This window comes from Lissotriton vulgaris, chromosome 9 (genome assembly GCF_964263255.1).
Source record: "Lissotriton vulgaris chromosome 9, aLisVul1.2, whole genome shotgun sequence".
In the NCBI taxonomy this organism is placed as follows: domain Eukaryota; kingdom Metazoa; phylum Chordata; class Amphibia; order Caudata; family Salamandridae; genus Lissotriton; species Lissotriton vulgaris.
In genome coordinates, this window is record NC_141697.1 from 240,950,929 (window position 1) to 240,967,535 (window position 16,607).

General features: G+C 49.2%; 1 protein-coding gene across 6 annotated transcripts in view; it reads left to right on the forward strand.

The window, feature by feature from the left end:
- Positions 1-16,328, forward strand: part of BAHD1 (bromo adjacent homology domain containing 1) — a 620,342-nt gene extending 604,014 nt beyond the window's left edge. For all 6 annotated transcript variants that reach the window (XM_086937403.1, XM_086937408.1, XM_086937402.1 and 3 more), the window contains exon 7: positions 15,922-16,328. In XM_086937403.1, the coding sequence (XP_086793529.1) occupies positions 15,922-16,111 (190 nt within the window). In that variant the 3' untranslated portion in view covers positions 16,112-16,328. The remainder of the gene's footprint in view (positions 1-15,921) is intronic.
- Positions 16,329-16,607: the final 279 nt, after the last annotated feature.

Consider the following 16,607-nt stretch of genomic DNA (forward strand, 5'->3'; position numbering starts at 1 on the left):
AAAGCAGCACAAAGGGGAGAGATAAAAAAAACATATACATCCTAATCGAAAACTGAAAGCAAAAGAAAAACATTGTTCCCTGAGTGTAAGCAGGAGAATGATAAAAGTCATCCAGTCAAAAAGGTAGTAAAGACGCTATGCCTCACGAGAGACACAAAGACAAGAAAAGGAGAAATGCAGTCAGATGAGAGGCTATCAAACTAAAATGACAGCAAGCCAAAAATTGATAAGCAGTGAGCTGACCCAAATCCCCCTATATTGATATTGTACATAATAGGTCTATCAACAACAAGTGCGACCTAAACATAATGCGTAACCTTGCTTGCTGCCTGAACGATAGGCAACAGAGGGGCCTAGTCCTGGAAAAATCTGCCAATGTTAAGTTGCCACTCTTCCAAGATTAACATTCACAGGCAGTATTATTTGTTGCTTCCGTAATGCACAAGCGGTAAGTTCTGCAGATAGGCTGTGCGTTGCTCTATAACCACACCTCGCTCACACTTCAGGTAGAAGCAGCTGTTTTTTAAACTGTTCAAGACCAGTTTAGAGGTGAGATTGTTTTCAGAGGTGAATGCTATCATGCATGGCAGTTTCATTTGATGTTACCCGAAATCCAGTGATAAGGACTTTACCGGAGGCTTGAGCTTTGCAGAGTAGTTTTTTCAGCATACTATATTTTGCTATTTTATTTGATATGACTCCACTATCTACATCGAATACACAAGTCTACGAGTTCGCTCATGAGATGCAGACAGTGCAGCTCAATAACTCTGAGCACTGGTTGATGCTCCATGCTTTGACTACTACTGTCTACTGCTGGAGAATGTGGTTATTTGCTGCAGACACTGCGATTTGTAGGAAAACACGCTGGTGCACACCCACTGTACCGACTTGAATAATACAATGAGGCCCTGGATAGAAACAAGGGAACCTAGATACAGAGAATATCTCAAGATCTCATTTATTTGTGCTTTACAGAAACATTTCCAGGTGCAAGTAACAACAGCACGGCAATTTTTCATTATAAGTGTACGGTAGGTTCTGAAAATAAGCATAAGTAGTGGGAACATTCCATTTCTGGAGTATCAACAACAACTGAGGCAATAGGGAAAGAATGCATTACACATCCCAATGTTTGGCTGAGACTATATTCGTGGGCCTGTGTGTTGTAAATTAATAAGAAGCCAATCATTCAGTGTGTTGCCTTCTTCCAATATCCTGTATGGAAGAATGGAACAAATGTCAACTGAAGACACCAGCTGCATACATTTAACACTTTCCACTCGCTTTTCATCTTCAAAGTACATTTCCTTAGTATTAGAGTATGAAAACAAACCTGGAAAATATAGTTACACACTGCTTCATAAATTAGCTTTTGGGATGGATACCTCCACCTTCAGATTCCTCACTGGTTGAATAATCCAAGGTGTCATTCTGGATCCGTAAACCTCAAAGCTCTTTGACACCAGTAGGGGGTGCTAGCTCCCTATAGGCACCGGTAGCGATGCCTGGTGATGTCAATGAAGCCATATGCGCCCAACCTGGTTCAACAATGTCAGTTTCCTATTTTGTGTGACTTTTACGCAGGTCCAGAGCTCATTCTCTCTTACAGTGTTGCATTTGCGTGTTACCACAAACCAAAAATAATCTAACAGCAGTGCTAGGGTGTCTTCCCGAGCATTAGGACTTCAATCCATGTAGGGACTGTGAGGGACAGATGTCCATATCTGACCCTTAGTGGATTAGACTGTGGTGTCTGGGGTCAGACCATGACTTGAGTCCTGGCTCTGTGTGCAACTTAACGCAATCAAGTAGAGGAAAGCAAAACCATTCATTTAGTGGGACCGCAACAAGAAACACATATGCCACCCGAGATCTCCATCCCTACACCTTGAGCCAACAGAAAAACACCAAAAAACGCAAGAAACATAGGGCTTCTTCCAAAGTTTAGTCACCCAGGTGGTCTCTGACTCCTACAGGAGCTCCCGCCTCTAAGCCAGATTTGCTTATTGTTACTGCCAACGGATATGCTTTGGTGCTGTCCCTTGAATCTGAAGTATAACCGGCCCAGTCAGCGCAGTATTCGTTGCCCGTGCCACCTTATCCTTACTTTCCAGCCCCATAGTAAGGCCCTGTGGCATTTAATGCCATGTTCAGTATTTTCCCCGAGGGCAGCGCCCACCCATGTAGTACCTCTGAGCCCCATGGTGCCATACGGTATGCCTGTGTTCATGCACTTTATGGTGACTTTGGCATCTTTCAGAATGGTCCCCTCTGACTCCAGTGCTGGCAAGTTCCCTCACTTCTCACCACTCCACTGAGTTTGCTGGTGACACTTCCGACCAATGACTTTTCTATGTCTCCTGAAATGGAAGTTGAGTTTCCGTTGCGGTCTCTCGCTCATGAGGCCACATCTTTCCTCTTCATGATAGAGAAAGCAGCAGAGGTTTTGGAATTGCCCCTGCCCTCAGTCGAAACGAAGACTAATGTCTAGGGGTGGACAGAAGTCGTGAAATTTGACTCTGCAGAATTCTGCTGAGTTATATAAAAACTCTGCAAGGATCCACAGAGTTCACCAACAGTTGGAAATGGGAACGTTGTCCTGCTCACACTGTAATTTTGTGCCTCTAGCACTTTCTGCACTGAAAAATCAGTGCGAAAAGCACCACGTGGTGCGCCACAAGAAACAGCTACTTGAGTTGATTTTGCTGCCGCTTGTGTAGATTTTGTATTTGAGTGGCAGCCTTCTGAATGCGAACAGTTGCGACCGCCCGCGTTAGAAAGATTTTTCTGGATGTCCTCCTTGTAACTGGAAATCGTGCTAAGTGACGTCAAATCTCACTCGCTCGCTCCAACTTACAGTTCAATGAGGCTCATGCGAGAAAAAATCTGCAACGTGGCTAATGGCAGACTTTGGCCAGAACTCCACATTACTAGCTAAAATTCTGCCAATTCCTTGGGCGGAATGGAATGTTCCATTTACCCCTACTAATGCCTCACCGAGGTACTTCAGGGTCCTGTTAAATAAACTGAACCACTACTCCCTTTTAATGAAGCCTTGCTGGACTTTGTCGTATCAGTATGGGAGAAGCTCACATCTGCTCCATCTACCAACTACATCCTAGTAGTTTGTATTAAGGTGCCATTGCCCTGCTCTTGTGGACCCGACCCTGCCATCTCCGGAAAGCCTGGCAATTCAAGCTTTCTGCTTCTCAGATCTGAAAGAAACACGTTAGTGTTAGATTCCTTACCTTAGAATATCCCCAGGCGTCAGTCTGGATCCGGAAACTTTTGCGTAGCAGTACCCCTGCGCGTCGGTAGGCGTCGTCTGCAGGCGTCCCCTGCGGCTCCGCGTCCGTCGTCGGCGTCGTGCGCCGTGATGATGTCGCTGGAGTATATAGACGCCGCCTCCGCGCGCTGACGTCAGTTCTTCTTTTTTCCGCGCCAGTGGACGCAGATCTGAAGAGCAGTACTCCGGTCTTTTGACCAAGTTTTTCGATTGTTATTTCTCTAATTGTGCCTGATAGGATGCCTGGGTTCAAGCACTGTGATGACTGTGAGCGCACGATGTCGGTCACAGACCATCACCGCCTCTGTCTCCGGTGTCTGGGCCCCGACCACGACGTGGACTCCTGTGTCGACTGCCGGGCCCTCACCAACAAGGCTAGGCGGGAGCGGTCCCGCAAGCTACTGGAGCTCCGGGTGTCGGCCCCACGTCGGGACCGGGAGCGGTCCCGGTCCGGCCGGAGGTCGAGAGAGCGTTCGAGGGAGCGGTCGCGGAGCCGCGCCGAGCGTTCCGGAAGTCGACACCACTCGTCAGGCTCATCAGGTAAGAAGCACAAGAAGTCGGGGCGTCGTCATCGTACCCCCGACTCCCCCCGACGCTCGCGCGATGCGGCCGGGGGCTCGGGTGACCCCAACCCCGCGGCTCCGCGAGAGTCGCCGGCGCGGCCTGCCTCATACCCTCCGGTCCCTGGGCATGGCGCGACGCCTGAGGAGATCGAGGCGTTCCTCATGGCCATGAGGGCGCTCGCTTCTCCGACGGGGCCTACGGCGCCTTCGGGCCCAGTGCTACCGTCTGGGGGCCCTGGCGGTTCGGGTGTTTCTGCCTCGGCGCCGTCGGGTGCTCCGGCCCCGGCGCCGCCGACGGCTCCGACCCCGGCGCCGCAAGGGCCTTCGGGATCGGCGCCGGCTGGTCTTCCGGCCTCCCCGGCGCCGTTACCATCGGGGTTACCCCCGACGCCGCCCCCGCGCGGCGCCGGTTCTCCGGTGCCGGCTCCGGCCGGCGGCGGGGTTCCGGCGCCGGCTCCGGGCGGCGCCGTCCCCTTACCTTCACCGGCACCGGACGGGCGTCGCTCGACGCCGGTCCCGGCGCCGATGGGGCCCATGAACCCCGAGGAGCCGGTCTACATCGTTGACTCCGAATACGGAGAAGATGAAGAGTTCGGTGAAGGTTGGGAGGGGTCTGAGGACCCTCTGTCACGCGAGTGCCAGTATGACCCGGACTGGACAGGTGACTTGGGGGATGCCAGTGGTCTGGACGACTCTCCTAACCCTGGTTTGATCTCTCCTCCTTCCGTGGCATCGGTGGAGGGAGCTGCCTATTCTGTGGTGCTGATGAGGGCTGCCAAGGCCTTACACCTTGAGCTCCCCGTCGCGGCCGTGAGGCCTAACATCCTCACCGAGGTCTTCAAACCGCAGTCATGCCCACAGGAGCCACTGCTGCCGTTTAATGAAGCCTTGTCAGACGTTCTGTTGGGCACGTGGTCCAGGCCCGCTTCAGGTGCGCCTGTTGATCGGAACGTGGCCAGGCGCCACCGTCCTTGTCCGGACGACCCAATGTTCCTGTCTACCCACCCCACCCCTGAGAGTCTGGTGATCCAGGCCTCGACCTCCCAGTCCGCATTCCCGTCGGCCCCGCCCGACCGGGAATCCAAGAGGTATGACCAATTTGGCAAGAAGGTCTTCTCGTCCATTAGTTTGGGCCTGCGGTCTTGCAACACCGCTTGCCTCTTGGGCCGCTACACCCACTCTGTGTGGGATACGGTCGCGGAACTGCTGCCAGAATGCCCCATGGAGGTGCGGGCAAAACTCGGTCAAGCTGTGGCTGAGGGCCGGGATGCAGCGAAATATTCGATACGGTGTGGTCTTGATACGACCGACTCGCTGGGCAGAGCTATGTCAACGACGGTGGCGATTCGTCGCCACGCCTGGCTGAGATCCGCCAATTTTTCGGCTGATGTCCAGAATACCTTGATGGACATGCCGTTTGATGGCTGTCACCTGTTCGGTGACAAGGCGGACCACGCGCTGGAACGCTTCAAGGACTCCAGGGTCACGGCCAAGTCCTTGGGTCTCTCGACCCAGCGTCAGCAAACGGGTTCGTTTCGTCCCTTTCGTGGCCAAGGAAGGGGCGCCCCCACACGTGCTGCCAGCCACGCGCCGCAACAATCCTTTCAACGCGGTGGCGGCCGTGGAAACCGCCGTGGTGGCGGTCGGGGACAACGGCGGGGTCAGACCACACCTTCCCCCGCAGCATCTACCCCAAAATCCTCCTAGTCCGTGCTTTCGGCCCCATGTGACGCCAGTGGGTGGCAGGGTTCGCCATCACCACGCTCACTGGCGCACGATCACTTCGGACAGGTGGGTGCTGCAAATCGTCCGAAGGGGCTACTCCCTCCCCTTCGAGACCTCTCCTCCAGCCATGCCACCGCAGAACCACCGTGTGTCGGGGGACCACTTGACACTTCTGCAGGAGGAAGTTACGGCCCTCTTGGCCAAGGGGGCCATCGAGCGCGTTCCTGGGCCAGAAGTAGGGCGTGGTTGCTATTCCCACTACTTTCTGGTGCCCAAGAAGGACAAGGGGGGCCTACGTCCTATCTTGGATCTAAGGAACGTCAACGGCTTCCTCCGGAAGGAGAAGTTCAAGATGTTGACGTTAGCTCAGGTCTTGGCTGCTCTAGACCCACAAGACTGGATGGTAGCGTTGGACTTGCAGGACGCCTATTTTCACATTCCCGTCCTGCCGGCCCACCGGCGTTATCTGCGGTTCACGGTAGGCCTGGAGCACTTTCAGTTTATCGTGCTCCCCTTCGGCCTTACCAGCGCCCCACGGGTGTTCACAAAGGTGATGGCGGTGGTCGCAGCCCATCTGCGCAGGTTGGGGGTTTCAGTCTTCCCCTACCTAGACGACTGGTTGTTGAAGGCGGGCTCGCCCCAGACAGTCGTCCACCACCTTCAGATGACGGCAGACCTCTTGCACGACCTGGGGTTCTCCATCAATGTGCTGAAATCACACCTGTGTCCCTCTCAAAAGCTCCTTTTCATCGGAGCGGTTCTGGACTCGGCGCAGTTTCGGGTTTATCCTCCGGAACGGCGGGTTCGGGATATTCAGGCTTTGATTCCCATCTTTCAGCCGCTATCCCGAGTTTCGGTCAGGTTGACGCTGCGGCTGCTGGGACTGATGGCTTCCTGCATCCTTCTGGTGCATCACGCCCGGTGGCGGATGCGGGCTCTGCAGTGGGACCTGAAGTTTCAGTGGGCACAGCATCAGGGCAACTTGTCCGACCACGTCTTGATCTCGGAGGGCACTGCGAGACAACTGCAGTGGTGGCTTACGGACCGCGATTGGGTCAGGGGCAAGTCCCTCTCCCTTCCCCAACCGGAGCACGTTGTCGTGACGGACGCGTCCCTCCAGGGCTGGGGTGGCCACTTGGGAGAGGCAGAGATCAGAGGCATCTGGTCTCCGGCGGAGTCCCGGCTCCATATCAATCTGTTGGAGCTGCGGGCGATTCGTCTGGCACTGAAGGCATTCCTCCCCTTTGTCAACGGGAGTGTAGTGCAGGTGTTCACCGACAACACCACCGCCATGTGGTACTGCAACAAACAGGGCGGAGTGGGGTCGTGGACCCTTTGCCAGGAGGCTCTGCGCCTCTGGCAATGGCTGGAACGTCAGGGCGTGACTCTGACGGTTCAACACCTGGCAGGTTCTCTGAACGCCAGGGCGGACGAACTCAGCCGTCGGTGCTCGATGGATCACGAATGGCGTCTGAACTCGGACGTGGCGCAAGGCATCTTTCTGCAATGGGGAGAACCTTGGTTAGATCTATTCGCCACAGAAGAGAACGCGCAATGTCATCAGTTCTGCGCGTTGGAGTTTCCAAGACGGCACTCGCACGGCGACGCCTTTCGGCGCGAGTGGAGTTGCGGTCTGTTATACGCCTTTCCGCCTATACCACTTCTGCCCAGAGTGCTGAAGAAGATCAGGCGCGACCGGGCCCAAGTTATCCTTGTGGCTCCGGACTGGGCTCGAAGGTACTGGTATCCCGAGCTACTCAGCATGTCAGTCGGTCCCCCGATCCGCCTGCCCCTTCAGGAGGACCTTCTGTCGCAGCAGCAGGGGACGGTCCTCCACCCGAACCTGTCCAGTCTCCACCTCCATGCTTGGAGATTGAGCGGCGGCAGTTGAGGCCATTTGACTTGCCTCCTGAAGTCTGTGATGTTATTCTGGCAGCCAGGCGTCCCTCCACTAAGTCGGTATACGCCTGTCGGTGGAACAGATTTGTGGCATGGTGCGCAGCAAAGGCTGTGGATCCTCTTTCTGCCCCTCTTTCGGAGGTTCTTCTGTTTCTTCTTTCTCTTGCCCAGCAGGGCTCTGCTCTGGGCACTATCAAGGGCTACCTTTCTGCCCTTTCAGCCTTTTTGAGGCTTCCTGATCAGCCTTCTTTGTTCAAATCCCCGATTGTAACTCGATTCTTGAGAGGCATCACTCACATGTTTCCACCTGTTCCGTTTGTGATGCCTCAGTGGGATTTGAACCTGGTTCTAACTTTCCTGATGTGTGCTCCCTTTGAGCCCCTTCATTCTTGTCCTCTCCGTCTCCTGACTTTAAAGACGGCTTTCCTGGTTGCCATCACCTCTGCCAGGAGGGTGAGTGAGCTCCAGGCTCTTTCTGTCCAGCCTCCTTTCCTGTCCATTCATCCTGACAAGGTGGTTCTGAGGACTAGACCATCTTTCCTGCCCAAGGTTGTTTCGGCCTTTCACATCGGGCAGTCCATCACCCTCCCTTCCTTCTTCCCGCCTCCGCATCCTTCAAAGGATGAAGAGCGGCTCCATTGTCTGGACCCAAAACGTGCGCTTTCCTTTTACATGGATCGCACTCGCCAGTTCCGGGTGGATGACCAACTGTTTGTTGGCTACGTGGGTGCGAAGAAGGGACGGGCGGTTTGTAAACGAAACATCTCTCGATGGGTCGTCCTCTGCATCAAAGCGTGCTACTCTTTGGCTCGGAAGGAGCCTCCTGTTGGGCTGAGGGCCCATTCCACTCGGGCCACGGCGGCTACTACTGCCCTGGGCCGGGGAGTCCCCTTGCAGGACATTTGCCAAGCGGCTACGTGGGCCTCGCTGCACACCTTTGCGAGGCACTACTGCCTGGACAGTCAAGTCCGGAGGGATGGCTTCTTTGGCCGTTCTGTCCTCCAGGACTTTCTGGTGTAGTTTTGTATTGGTTTGCAGACCCACCACCGGGGTTGGTATTGCTGGGGTATGTATTCTAAGGTAAGGAATCTAACACTAACGTGTTTCTTTCAGATGAACAAGTTACTTACCTTCGGTAACGATATATCTGTAAGAAACATTAGTTAGTGTTAGATTCCTTACCGAACCCACCCATCCTCCCCGTTCTGCGAACTGATACCTAGGGTTAAGGTCATCCCTTTCAGGGCCCTAGTTTTACATGGCACCAGTGTTGGTTCTCTCATGGCTCTCCGTCTCCTGGCGCGGAAAAGCTGTGTGCAAAGAACTGACGTCAGCGCGCGGAGGCGGCGTCTATATACTCCAGCGACGTCAACATGGCGCACGACGCCGACGACGGACGCGGAGCCACAGGGGACGCCTGCAGACGACGCCTACCGACGCGCAGGGGTACTGCTACGCAAAAGTTTCCGGATCCAGACTGACGCCTGGGGATATTCTAAGGTAAGGAATCTAACACTAACTAATGTTTCTTACAGATATATCGTTACCGAAGGTAAGTAACTTGTTCGTCAGGTCTAATTTCCCATCCACTTCGTCAGACAGGAAATCCAAACACATAGAGGATTGGGGTATGAACATTTTTTTCATCTGGCAATATGGCTCTGAAATCTGTCAATGCTACATACCTCTTAACCAGATACACACATGCCCTGTGGCATATGTTCCAGCTGGTTTTCCCACATGTTTTGTATGACCTTAAAGCTCACTTCTCACTGGTAATTCAAGTCGGCCAGGATGCCTCTAGGCACATTTTCAAGTCTGGTCATGATATTGCTGACATGGTGGTGCAAGCTGTGGGATCCTCTCTCTCCCTTCATTGCTACACGTGGCTTCATACATCTGGGTGTTCTATGGATGTACAGACAACCCTCATGGACCTTCTATTTGATGGTACATATAACAACGTTGACCACTTGTGGGCCTGGTTGTCAGAAATCCTCCAGTTCACACTTTCTCTTGCTTAAAGAGGATGTGCAGTGGGCACTGACCAGGGTTATTTGGTAGCAATAGTAGCATTCCTTTGCCTCCCAAATTAAATTTCCCTGTTCAAGTCCCTTTTTGTGGTGTGGTTCCTCAAAGGGGTGAACTGATTTTACTCCTGACTCCTTTTGTTATGCCCCAATGAAACCTAAATCTTGTTCTAACCTTGATGAGGTCTCCATTTGAGCTCCTTCGTTGGTGTCAATTGCGGTTGTTGACCAGACTGTCTTTTTTTAGTTGCTGTTACTTCAGCAAGACTGGTCAAGTTTCAAGTTTATTTATTTATGATTTCGGAACTCAAATGAGATCCACATAAAAGATTGACAAGATAAATAAAATTTGCATACAATCATAATTAAAATACAGAATATAATAAACTTTTCCAACCTTTTATTATATAGCTAAGAAACTTTTGAAAAAATTAAATTTTTTATAACAAAACATTTCATTGGGGGGTTATAGATGGCGTCTAGAAAAGAAGTGGCAGAGAAAATGCTTAATTGAAGACAGATTGGTCTCAGCCACTTAAGCCTGTGCAAAAGTAGGGCCGGGCACACAAAGAGCACATGGGTAATATCCTGAGTTGAATCGTTACAAAGATTACACATAGCTGAGGAGCCGTACCATCTGGACAAAAGAATATTCAAAGGAAGTAGGTCCTGCCTTAATAAAAACAAGAATCGCCGTACACCATGAGGGAGGTTCCAGGTGACATATGGTTGGGCTTTTCTCATTAGGCAGGCATCCATGGCCAGAGAGACGCCTTTCTTCAAGGTACGTGCTTCCCTATCCATCTTAAAGCTTAATTTCCAAGAGGCCAACTTCAAGATGGACTTCAGCTGATATGCAGATAAGGTAAAGAGAACCGATTCATCAAGTTGCAAAAGATCAACCGCGGTTCTAAAGTTTTTTACAACTAGCGAATGTTCTTTAAAAGTTCCCAACAACTCAGTTTTTATAAGATGTCTTAGGGTACCCGGATCTCCCCTAGCAAGGCTAAAGACCCAGCGCACTATCCCCGCTAAGCCCTGGACCCAACTACTACATAGGCCGAGTTCCAGTCTAAAGGTGGCTATAGAGCACGCTGTATTGACCGTGGTTAGACTGCGCAAAATGTTGCCTTACGTAGTATTTAAGAAGCCCCAGTTTCTTATATCAAGTATTTCCATACCATAAAGTAGTGATGCTTGGATTTTAGCACGATACACCTCTAGCAGAGTAGCGAAGTGCCTTCTTCCTGTAGCCTTATAAAGGGAGAGTAAACTTTTACCTTGGACAATTGCTTTCCGGGTGTTGTTTGCTATGTGGGCCTTTTCGCTTAAATTACTAGCAATAACTTTTCCGAGGAAGACATAAGATTTTACTACTTCCAATCTTTGTCCACCTACGGACCATGGAAAGCTCCCATATTTCAACTTTTTCCTTCCTGTCATGCACATTACTTTACTTTTTGAGACATTTATCTTCAGGTGGTGTGCCTCTGCGTATTTATAGAGTGCCTGTAGACGATTATTTAGTCCTTTTGGTGTTAAATCCAGGATTAATATATCGTCTGCATACAGTAAACAAACAATTGGAATACCCCCCAGAACAGGAGCAATTCCTTCACTTAAAGACAAAACATGAGGAAGATCAGCTATATAGAGGGAAAATAATAAGGGGGCCAATAAACAGCCTTGTTTTAACCCATTGGCTGTAGTAATTACTCGAGAAAGTCCCCTTTCCCCACCTAACAAGACTCTGCACCAGGTGTCAGAGTGCAAAGCTCGTACTAGCTCCAGGAGAGTGGACGGCATGCCTAGGTCTGATAATTTCCTCCACAGCAAAGATCGATCTACTTTGTCAAATGCTGTGGAGAAGTCTATGAAGGCTCCATGGACTCTCCCTCCTCGGGCCTTGACATATTTTTCTTTTATAACTTGCAATGCCGTCAGGTTGTCCATAGTACCATGCCTTTGCCTAAACCCCGTCTGCTCAAGGTTCAAGATTTCACCCTTGGACGCCCAATCATTGATCGACTTAAGGAGGCATTTTGTAAAAACTTTGCCTATGGCGTCCAAAAGGGCAATCTGGCGATAATTGTGTGGAGCATCACGGTCTCCCTTCTTATGTAGGGGGACCAATATGCTCCCCCTCCAGGAGGGGAGAACGGTTTTACAAAAAAACTGAAGTTAAAAACTGGAAAAAGGATTTTACTCCACATCTCACTGTTTTATTTTATGACCGAAATAGGAAGCTCATCCGGACCGTTTACGCCGGAAGAGCGCAAGCCTTTGATGGCTAGTTCAATGTCCTTTTCGGATGGTGGTCCATATGGAGAGCTATCCACATGTGTTCTACCATATTCAGGCACCAATCCATTGCTGGCATATAAGTTCTCAATATACCCAACCCAAGTTTGCTCTTCAATGGGAATTGGCAGAGGTCTAGATCTTACTCCACAGCCCTCCCCAATTAATGACCAAAATATTCTAGCTTGAGCCTTATGTGCCGCTTCCCGTAATTTAATCCATAAAGTATCTTCATTCTCTCTTTTCAATTTAGCCTTCACCCTACTCCTCCTTCTTCTTAATAGGACTATTCTGTGGTACTTTTCGGGAGTATAAAAGAGGTACTGTTCCCTTACTAATTTGTTTATTTCGCTATTAAGGTACCGAAGACAGCTAGGAGTTATTTTAGGATTTCCTATAGGATAAGGTTTTTTTGCGATAGAGGTTACCACATTCATAAAATCCGCAAAACATATTAATTCACAACCATTCCAATGAACCAGATTCTCCACGCGGCCTCTAGGATACTCGCCAAGCCCTTGATAGCCTTAAAATTCCAACATCTCCCAGAATTGGCTCCAAAACTCACCACTTCGCTATTTATAAGCCATGAGTCCGTCAAGGGTGGATTTAAATTTACAGTAATAGCGAGTACCTTATGGTCGCTAAATACTGTGTTGGAGACCAACAAATCTTTCAGAAGAAAGAAAGAACAACTTCCCACTGCCACGTAATCAAGAATAGACTCACTATTGTTAGACTTGTGAGTGAAATTTGCTGGAATATCAGAGGGAAGCCTTCAATTTACTATGATGCTATCTACCACTAGCAATTCCTCCAGAAGTAATTTCCCTCTCTTATTGGTCTTAATATTACATGGGAAAAGAGCTTGCGGTATCTGTAATGATTCCTCCTTAAGCTTATTCCTAAACAGCTCTAAACTACAGTTAGAGATTTTACAATTAAAGTCCCCTAATAAAATTATATGGGGAGGGGATTCAGAATCTAGAAGATTATTTTTGAAGGAGAAAACCTTCTTTAAACCTACATTAAAACATGCATCTGGAGGAATATAAACATTTATCAATACAATTGATTTTCGTGGGTTACCGTTAACAAGATTAGACAGTGTTATTGCCTGAAAAAGATTATTAGGATCTAAATAATGGGCAAAGTTCCATTTTATCTTATTGGAGAGTAAACAGGCCACTCCACCCTTAGCATGGCCTCTCCTAGAGGAAATGGCTCTGCCATCCAACAAATAATAGTCCTTTCCCGCAAAGAATTTCTCATCCCACCAAGTCTCCTGAGACAGATTACATCAGCTTCTAATGTATGCAGATATAGTAATTTTTCAGGACTATTCTTTATTCCAGCCGAATTCCACAATATTATTTTTAAATCAGTGTTAAAGATAGGAATAAGGTTCGGGAATAAGCATTGATTTGCTAGACAGAACACCAGACAACCAATTCCATTTAAGACTTTCTTCTGCCAAATTCAGTTGGCAAGGGAGGGGGTTTTTATATATCACATGCCGTTCATTTTTCGAAATACAAATTTTTGTCAATTAGCTACAAGCCCTGCATTTCCACCCGCCAATCGCCAACTTCTTCACTGCCAAACTGGTTTTGCGGACCAGAACTGCTTCAAGTTGTTGACTACTCTTTCACCTGGGTCAACCCATCATCCTTTCATCTTTCTATCCCCTGCCCCATCCCACGAAGGCTGCATTGCCTGGATCTTAGGCATGCTGTCAGTTTCTATATCGATTGCACCAAGGACTTCAGAGTACACGAGCAGCTCGTTATTGCTGCTGTGAGAGTAGGAAGGGTAAAGCAGTTCAGAAGTGGACGCTATAACTTGTAATATTTGGTGCATCAAAATGTACTATGTCCTTGCCAAAAAGGAACCACCTAAGGGAATCGGGGCCCACTCCACTAGGACAAAGGTACTGTCCTCAGCTCTTGTGAGAGAGTTTTCCATCATAGAGTTCTGTAAGCTGGCAACATGGGGCTTCCGTTCAGACATTGGCTGAACACTACTCTTTGGATTTAGTTATGCATAGGGACAGACACTTTGTTGCAAGATTTCCTCAACAGCCACCTCCTAGGGAGATATTGCTTGACAAGCAATTCAACAGTTGAGGAATCGGCAGTTTGAGGTATCCATCAAAAGAAAAAGTTACTTACCGTGGGTAACGATCTTTCTGGTGGATGCTCTGCCTATCTGCAGTTCCTCACCGATCCCACCCTACTTCCTATTTAATGGATGGTCATACAGGGAAGGTACGAATAGGGTTATAATTAGTTTTTTGTACTACCCTGTATCTAATCAATGACGCCCCATCTCTGCACCTCGAAGACCTAAAAAAAACAGATGGAAACTAAAGTTGTTTCGCCAGGGCGGCAGTAGATGGCTATGTGATGTCACCAAGCGTCACTTTCAGTGCTATCATGGAGCCAGAGCACCCAACTGTTGTCAAAGAGCTTTGACGTTTCTGGATCCAGTCTGATGCCTGGGATCATTCAAATGGTGAGGAAGTTTCCATCACCAGGATCGTTACTGATTTGTAAAGCGCGTTCACCCAGCTTATCTTGACGATAAATAACAGATGTTTATTGGGAATCAGGAACTACCCAAATTCAGCCAGTATTTTCTGGATACAGATAGGCGCAGGACAGGGAATTGTAGCATAAGCCTGCTCAGCAGCCATTGTCAGCACACAGTGAGGCTATGCGCCCCTTTCTGTGGAACTGTGCTACACTAATGCCATAACTGTATGCGTTAGTGAATGAGCTGCAGTCAGTTCCGAAGGGAGCATGGAGTGGCAACAACTGCTCAGTGTTTCCAAACTGTGCTGTCTGCAGCCCATGCACTGTGGAGTTAGTGTCCGTGCAGACCTCCTTGACCCATTGCACAGTGGTGTAGAGCGCAGAAGGCGGCCACACCCAGTCCTCCACTCGGGCAAGTCAGGATATCACATTTGACTTCCTTGCCATGCATGTATTGATGGCAGTTTCGGTCATGAGCAGGCACAGCGCCAGAGACATCCATCAAACCTGGATGCACAGAACGAATTAGGGGGGAAAAAGAGTGTGACCCTTGCTACGCAGGCTCATGAGACTGGACTTTCATCCGTGCTTGTGAAGACGGACGTCCCAAGTCTCATTACATCATGATTAATGGGTACAACGACCAATGGCTGATGAATGCAACTGACACACCAGCAAACGCCTGATGGAGACTGACCTTTTGCCCCCTCTCTGTCGATTGCTTAATTCTACCATGAATTAAAACTTCTAAAAATACGCGTCCTTGGTAGTAACGCCATTATAAAGCCTCCTCCCAGTAGAAGGTTTTTAGAGAAGAGCAGTTAATAATTTCAGATGGACCCTAGCGCAAGACATGGCATCAACCCTCCTGAGAAAGAAAGTAAGGGCAGTGCGGAAACTGTGGCATCGGCCGGAGGTAATAGAACTGGAATTCACTGGTCATCACTATAGTGGTTTAAATGCCATGATCAAAGGATTGCCAAATGTGTTTGTTGTTAGCATTTACATGTTAATGAAAAGGTGGCACATTTTGGGGAGACTTTTGAGAACTCCTCTGCGCCGAGTGTCTTTTGTCTCCTTCCCTTCCCTGCTCTCTTCCACCCTTCTCATTTATGATCTGCGATTCGACTTCTGGAGCACCCCTTCCCTCAGCCATCAGCGATCAGTTTAGGGGTGACACCTCCTGGCCTCCCCCATTCTTCACGTCCTCTAGGATTCAGCCTGCAGGCTACAGATACATGTACCCTTCTCTCCCACTTAGTGGCACGCTCCTGGAAAGTCACCAAGTCTGTCACAAATGGTGCTAGTCATGGAGTCTGTGATTTTAAATATTATATTTAGCCCTTTTCATCTTTAGAATATTTACACTTATTTTATTGCTGTTTGGGCCTTCGCTATGAAATCAATTGCTATAGTTGGAAATTTCAGTTTCTAATAAACATATGACAGGATGTTGGTCAACGTTTAAGCATTTCAACCATGAGCAGACAGAGAAACGGGCCTAGCAGGCCTTATCTGCTGTCAGATTTGATTAGTAAGTCATTTGGACGCTAACTATGGCTTTCCTTTTTTATTTGCAGATTTTGTGCCTTGGTAAAACGTCGTGATGAGGGAACGCCAGGCCGGAAGCCCGTGATTGTGCCTCCTTCTGAGGAGTATTGCACCCCTGAACATCGCAGAGTGCCAGAGAACACAGACCCTGACCTGGTGTTCCTCTGCCGGCACGTATATGACTTCCGGCTCGGGCGAATCTTGAAGAATCCGCAGTAGAAAGTGCTCAGCTACAGAGATGCCAAGTGGCCCTCCGGCGCCGGCGTTCCAGGAGCAGGCTGACCACCGACGACTCCCTGCATATTCCCAAAGTGTGTGGAGACGCAACGCAGCACAAAGGAGCATAGGAGTCCCTCCTTCGAGAGACCAGGACGACCTTGTCGCGTGGAACAGATATTGTTTGAAGAACTCGTCAGTTCTAAGCACAGCACTTCATAAAATGAGCATAAATTAAAATATATACCTATTAATAAATATATATTTATAAATACATATATATATATATATGTATATAGATGTATGTATGTGTGTATATCTATATATGTGTGTGTGTATTTGTACACATACATTGGAAAAAAGCCAGTAAGTCAGGTCAGGAATCTTTCTTTGTGGAGAAGTTTGGAATACACTTGAGGGATAGCCTAGGACCTGTCATAGTGTAGCTAGGTTCTCACGCCTTAATCAGAAAACAAGCCGGTCTCCCACATCTGTCAGG